Source organism: Salvelinus sp. IW2-2015, linkage group LG1 (assembly GCF_002910315.2).
Source record: "Salvelinus sp. IW2-2015 linkage group LG1, ASM291031v2, whole genome shotgun sequence".
Lineage (NCBI taxonomy): Eukaryota > Metazoa > Chordata > Actinopteri > Salmoniformes > Salmonidae > Salvelinus > Salvelinus sp. IW2-2015.
This window is the reverse complement of record NC_036838.1, coordinates 29,781,470-29,788,762: the sequence shown is the minus strand read 5'-3', so window position 1 is coordinate 29,788,762 and position 7,293 is coordinate 29,781,470. Positions and strand designations below refer to the sequence as shown.

Below are 7,293 nucleotides of genomic sequence, written 5' to 3'. Positions count from 1 at the left end.
AAGTAGATACTGGGGTGCAAAAGAGCAAAAAATAAATAACAGTATGGGGATGAGGTAGTTGGATGGGCTATTTACTGATGGCTATTTACAGGTGCAGTGAGCTGTGAGCTGCTCTGACAGCTGTGCTTAAGTTAGAGAGGGATATATGAGTCTCCAGTTTCAGTGATTTTTGCAATTCGTTCCAGTCATTGGCTGCAGAGAACTGGAAGGAAAGCGGCCAAAGTAGGATTTGGCTTTGGAGGTGACCAGTAAATATTTACCTGCTGGAGCACGTGCTACGGTGGGTGTGTTATGGTGACCAGTGAGCTGAATAAGGCGGGGCTTTACGAGCAAAGACTTATAGATCACCTGGAGCCAGTGGGTATGAAGAGAGGCCAGCCAACGAGAGCATACAGTCGCAGTGGTGGGTAGTATATGCGCTTGGTGACAAAACGGATGGCACTGTGATAGACTGCATCTAATTTGCTGAGATAGGTTTAGGCTATTCTGTAAATGACATCGCCGAAGTCAAGGATCGGTAGGATAGTCAGTTTTACGAGGGTATGTTTGCAGCATGAGTGCAAGATGCTTTGTTGCGAAATAAGAAGCTGATTCTAGATTTAATTTTGATTGGAGTATGCTTTAATTGAGTCTGAATGAGAGTTACCTAGTATTGTAGTGTCCACATATTCTAAGTAGAACCGCCAGGAGTAGTGATGCTGGACGGCGCGGGCAAAGTGCGGGCAGCGATTCTTGTTTTTTGTTTGTTGTTTTTGTTGTTTTTTTTATCCCCTTTTCTCCCCCCCTTTTCTGTGGTATCCAATCGCTAGTAACTACTATCTTGTCTCATCGCTACAACTCCCGTTACGGGCTCGGGAGAGACGAAGTCCGAAGCCATGCGTCCTCCGAAGCACAACCCAACCAAGCCGCACTGCTTCTTAAACACAGCGCGCCTCCAACCCGGAAGCCAGCCGCACCAATGTTGTCGGCAGAAAACACCGCTGTACCTGCCCCCTTGGTTAGCACGCACTGCGCCCGGCCCGCCACCAGAGTCGCTGGAGCGCGATGAGACAAAGTATATCCCTACCGGCCAAAACCCTCCCTAAACCCGGACGACGCTAGCCCAAATTGTGCGTCGCCCCACGGACCTCCCGGTCGCGCCGGCTGCACAGAGCCTGGGCGCGAACCAGAGACTCTGCGTGCGCAGTTAAGCACTGCGATGCTGCAGTTTATTTTACTTGCATTTAAGAGCAGTTGGAGGCCACGGAAGGAGATTTGTATGGCATGACTCATCTGTAGGTTAGTTAACACAGTTCCAAAGAAGGCAGAGGTATACAGAATGGTGTCGTCTTGGTAGAGGTGGATCAGAGAATCACCAGCAGCAAGAGCGACATCATTATATATACAAGAGAAAGAGTCAGCCCGAGAATTAACCCTGTGGCACCTCCATAGAGACTGCCAGAGGTCCGGACAACAGGCCCTCCGATTTGACACACTGAACTCTGTCTGAGAAATAGTTGGTGAACCAGGCGAGCAGTCATTTGAGAAACCAAGGCTGTTGAGTCTGCCGATAAGAATGTGGTCTTGTGACTGCGGTCAGCAAGAAACACACAGCAGTCCCAGAGAAACTGATGCAGTCTGTAAGGCTGACAGTTCTGATTCCCAAGTTTCAGTCCTGCAGGTGTAGAGAAACAAATATAATATACACCTGACTTAGTCCTACTGTATCTATCTTAGTCTTTCCAGCTGACCAGTTTCTCCCTCATAAACCATGCTGTTCTGATACCAAGAGGAACTGATGCTGTGGTCTTCAACCACACACAGACAGACAGTAACAGCAATTCTGTCCTCCTCTACTACCATTTCCATGAAATAATTTGGTTCCAATTCAAAAGGAATTGTTTTGTGTGAAATGTGTCATTACTACATAGAAAGACAACGTATGATGATTTTGAACATGATTCTGATTGATTTATTGATTATAAACATTGCACTTGAGCGTTTCATATCAATACTTAATTACAACAGGTGATAATATTATACATGCCTTTAGTATTAGCAGTGTGTTAGTGTTAGTAATATGTCTCCTCCATGTCCCCTCCATATGTAGTACATCTTTCATTTGAGTACACAGATATTTCCATTTATATCCAACAGCAATGTGTTTCACTTTCTCAGTGCAATGTGTTGATAAAATATCCCKATGTCCTCATCGCAGTTTTTTTATAATGTCTGATCTATTTAGGTTGTCTGTTTTGCATAGAATATTTCCATGATTAGATGTTCACCTGCCCGGGGACTACAGAYGGAAAATAGGTCTTAGCTAAATCTGGTGTGACTCATCATTTCTCAGTATCTCTCAGATGTATGTTTTTGTCCCGCAAAGTAAACGTAATAAATAAATAAAGATCTGTTTAAGAATCTGTTAACACACTTGCTTGTTCCAGCCTGTGGACTCTGGTGTAAAGTCTCATAACCWGCAGCCAGATCATCACAGCCTTTCACACTGAYCTCCTCTACATTGGCATAGACGTCCTCGTCTTTCTCCATATCTCAATGATGACAACTGGTGTATAATGTATACTGTGTAACTCTGTGGTCTCTATCTCTCTCTCCCTCTTTGTCTTCTGTCTCACTGATGCTCTGAGAATGAATTCAGTCCACAGTCCCAATTGAAATTAGGTGAAAAACGTGTGTATGCACTCTATGTATGAGAGAGAGAGAGAGGTTTCTTTTCCCCAATATTCATGTAAATAAACATAATTGTATTTTGTTTAATTGAGGTGAGTAAAATACTGGACAATTTGTAGATTTTATTCAGAATAGCCACACAAATGGAGGGGCTCAAGCCTGGGATCCGTAGGGAAAATGGTCAAGAATGGTCAGTGGCTAGGTCGCTGGCCTGAATCAACACCTACACCTGTACAGTACAGTGTGCACACACTCTCCTCCAATCCCATGAGTAGATTATCCCACAGTTACCAGAGGAATTGAATTGGTCCCATGTTTGCATTGCTAAAGCACAAAGCTCTGTTTCACTTCATTATAGTTATTGATAGAATAAGTCATTTGATTAAGTGACATTATTATATTAAACATCTTGACTCTGAGTGCGTGTTATTATGACAACACAACACAGATTTCTAAAAAAGCATATGAACAAAGGTCAAATGATTAATACTTTTATTGTCAGTTTGCACGATACAATAAATGAAAAGATGGCTGATCTCTTAGCTTCTAAAATGTTTATTTGTCAAATCATTCCATCTGACAAAGACATTATCAGTTTAAAGCAGCTGTCTTGTTGTATGGATAGATTATGACTGAACCTACATGTTGCATCAGCTTCCAATTTAGTTGCATTCTCATATTACAACACAATCAATTCTCTTAAGCAATCTGAAGTAATTCTAGCTACTACTGTAATGTTCTGCGCTTTGACCTTCTATATGCCTTTCTAGTCAGTAGAGGGCGCACGTTAGTCATAGTTAACTGTAATGTTTTGTCAAGATTCATTTTAATTGTCTCTACAATTTGTGCTACTAATGAAATGCAGGAGAAATTAACCTTTATGTCGAAAAAGAAATCTAAACGCTTTTGCAAATTCAAAAGGGAGTTCAGATTATCTGAAACATATGCCAAAACAGCCGATTTGAAGAATTAACGTCTGACGTAGATTCAAAGTTAGCTTTCGTTAATTTTAATCGTTAGCTAATTAGCGGGACTTTTTTTTTTTACATGTGTTATGGGTCATCTGTTTTCCTGCCAGGACTTGTCAGCATGAATTTGTAGGAGATGCTTAGTTTTGTAACAATGGAATTCAGATATTCTCCTGTGGGCAGATGCCATCGCGATGTGTAGGCCTATTAGGACGACACGTTAGGTGTGTAGTTGCATACCCAATGGGTAAGCAATGAGCAAGGCTGGTCATTCCATGATTGTATAATTCCCAGGTTATCGCTGAAGCTGTTGAAGACTGCACAGTTCTCACCCTCCTGGGCATTATTTGGCTCTCCTTTTCTCCAGAACCTAAGAACCAACCAGTTCAGTTAACAGTCAACCCAGGAAGAATAACAAGTGATTATTGGTTACTCTGCCTGCTCCATTGTAATTGACATGTTACTCTGCATTTCACTCACTGTGTTGTGGTTGGTGTTGGTGTTGTTCCATCTACCCATTTCCAGATCCCTTCCTTCTCTGAGTCAGTCAGACCAATCCAGAAATGCATTTTTTCCCCCAATGTGTTTAGAAAATGCTGCATACAAGAAAAGCAGTAAATGTAGTCTCTCTCTCTTTTTCTCTCGCTCTTGCTCTCTCTCTATCTCTCGCTCTCTCTCTCTTTCTCTCTCGCTCTCTATCTCTCTCGCTCTCTCTCATGTACCCACATACACACCTGTTCCTCTCTGCTGTTTATGATCAACAGGTCTGCTCCTCTCTCTCTGCAGTCTTGTCTGCTCTCACTCCAAGTTTTACTGTTATTAGAGAAGTAATAACAGCTACATCTGAGTCTCCTCCAACCATCAGGACAGGGTCCTATAGAAAGAGGATGAATACAGCTAATTCAGCTATACAGACCAGTTATTATATACTATAATTATATAATACAGAACAATTGCTATTGATCATTATATCATCCCCTACATTCACATTCTTACAACATCATACTTACCAAGCTCGGATATCTTCTTCTCCTGCTCTGAAACTGTTCTCTGCAGCTGGAATTTCTCCTCAGTCAGGTTGTTGTATGAAGTCTGGAGTCTGGACAGTGCGTAATACTGTTCATCATCTGTGATTGAAAAGAGAAGAGAGCACACACCAACAATATTTTTTTGGCTCACTCGTTCTTGCACACACATTTGCAAACACACACATAAATACACATTCAGGTACATGTGAGTTGAACACTCACAGTGCACAGAGAGGCTTATGACTGTAATCAGTAAGACAACACACAGCAGGCCCAGAGAAACTGTAGCCATCCTCCAAGGCTGAGATTTCTGATTCACATGCTTCAGTCCTGCAGATGTAGAGAAACAAGTGGTTACATACACCTCACAAACCAATGCTGTTATACCAAGAGGAACTGAGTCTTGTGGTCTTCAACCAGAAATCAAATGTATTTCTGTCCTCCTTTACTATCACTTCCATCCAAATTATATATAAACATTTTAAAAAATAATGCTTGAAACAAGTCCCTCTAAAAATTAGGAACCTTTCCACGAATTGCCTCACTGTTTCTCATTAATGATGATAATAAACCTCTTTATATTGATGCTGTAACCAGAGAACTTCTTTAAAGCTGCTTTGATCCTTAGGCCCACTGAACACATCTGCTATTTTTGCTGATCCCCAGCTGAATGGAGATGATCTTGTTRCATAACAMGGGGGACCRTTTATCWTAMTGATTTAAATGACTATTTGGCCCATGTGGAGAATATTCTGAGGTGTCGGGATCTGGGACTTTCATCCTCACTCGGATGTATTTAAATACCTTTAGTTTGCAGTGTACTCATATCAAAACGTACTTCTCAGTCATTATTGTCTGTAAACACACTTACTTGTTCYAGCCTGTGGACTCTGGTGTAAAGTCTCATAACCTGCAGCCAGATCATTACAGTCTTTCACACTGATCTCCTCWACATTGSCATAGATGTCCTCTTCTATCTCCATATCTCAATGATGATGATAACTGGTACTGTGTGTATAGTCTCTGTTGCTCTGTCTCTGTCTTTCTATGCTGTCTGTCTCATCGATGCTCTGAATGTCCTTACAGTCCAAATTGCAATGAGGTGAAATAAATGTGTATACACTCTATGTTTGTGTGTGTGTGTGTGTGTGTATTTGTGAGAGACAGAGAGACAGAGAGAGAGATAGGTGGGGGTGGGGGCTCTGTTCCCCTACATCCATATAAAGAAACACAACAATATTCAATGGGGAATAAAATACCATAACAGTTGTATTTTCTCTTTGCTTTAAAACAATTTATAATATGTATCACATGGACAGAGAAATTATGCCTGCAATGTACAATACAATTCAAACATTTCTGTTCTGTTAGCTTTCAAAATATGTCTTTAATGTTATCCACAAATTGAACACATTGAAGCATGGCACTTGCCTTGTTCACAGTTCACTGTTAGATGTTTAGATTAGATTTGACCCTGCATGTCAATTCACTACATTAGCTTTCAGGTTAGAGTTTCACATTCATAATACTATGGTTCTTCAAAAGCAATTCTATATTATATAAATTATTATATAAATTAAATCATTACAAATCATAACTAATGTTGTAATAGATTTAAATTACACTTCAACAATAATCAAAAAATKTGATAATACAATTGCTAACTCAAAAGGGAATTCAGATATTATTCTCCTGTTGTGGATGGATTTGTTATGTTATGACACTTTAGGTCTGCTCTCACATACCCATTGGGTACTCACTGAACAAGGCTGGTCATTCCATGACTGAATAATTTCCCAGTCCCAAGACAGATCAATAAACCTGTTGAATACCACACAATCCTCCTCCCCATCAGCGTTATTTTGCTCTCATCTGCTCCAGAACCTAAGAAGCACTTCAGCAGAACATGATATCAACATGATATTAATTTAAGAAACAATACGCTTCAAAAATAAAMGACAAGAAGTAAATATTACTCACGTTGTTGTTGATGTTGTTCCATCCACCCATTTCCAGAACCCTTCCATCTCTGAGTCAGTCAGACCAATCCAGAAATTTACATATTTTCCCAGTTTGTTTAGAAACACCTGAAAATAACATAGTTGGTATGTTTAGTCTGTCTGTCTGTCTGTGTGTCTGTCTGTGTGTCTCTCTCTCTCTCTGTTTCTCTCTCTCAGTAGTTATTTCCCCCTTTGTTTATGCTCCTCCGCTCTCTCACCTGTTCCTCTCTGCTGTTTATGATCACCAGGTCTGCTCCTCCCCTTATACAGTCGGCTCTGCTCTCAGTCCAAGTTTTACTCTCTGTTGAAAGGTAATAACAGCTACAGTACCAGTCAAAAGTTTGGACACACCTACTCATTCCGGGGTTTTTCTTTATTTTTACTATTTTCTACATTGTAGAATAATGGTGAAGACATCACAACTATGAAATAACACATTTGGAATCATATAGTAACCAAAAAAGTGTTAAACAAATCAAAATAAATGTTATATTTTAGTTTCTTCAAAGTAGCCATCCTTTGCCTTGATGGCAGCTTTGCACACTGCTTGAGCTCCTGTTCCTCTTATAGAATATTTGCTCAAAGTATTGTGGAGCTCCTGCACCACAGTATCAGCACCCAAAATGA

The 7,293-nt window shown here is 40.6% G+C and overlaps 1 protein-coding gene across 4 annotated transcripts; it reads right to left on the bottom strand.

The window, feature by feature from the left end:
• Positions 1-3,148: 3,148 nt before the first annotated feature.
• LOC112081091 (CD209 antigen-like protein C) lies at positions 3,149-6,865 on the bottom strand. 4 transcript variants are annotated; one of them, XM_024147098.2, is made up of 7 exons: positions 6,647-6,865; positions 6,412-6,560; positions 4,889-4,996; positions 4,649-4,765; positions 4,373-4,512; positions 4,119-4,234; positions 3,149-4,008 (listed from the first exon to the last, which is right to left on the bottom strand). In XM_024147098.2, exons 2-7 carry the CDS (start codon positions 6,413-6,415, stop codon positions 3,846-3,848), a joined length of 648 nt encoding a protein of 215 aa, XP_024002866.1. In that variant the 5' UTR covers positions 6,416-6,560; positions 6,647-6,865; the 3' UTR covers positions 3,149-3,845. The 4 variants fall into 4 exon arrangements, with proteins under 4 accessions (XP_024002866.1, XP_070299879.1, XP_024002864.1 ...); XM_070443778.1 differs by having other exon boundaries at positions 6,427-6,560; XM_024147096.2 differs by lacking the exon at positions 6,412-6,560.
• Positions 6,866-7,293: the final 428 nt, after the last annotated feature.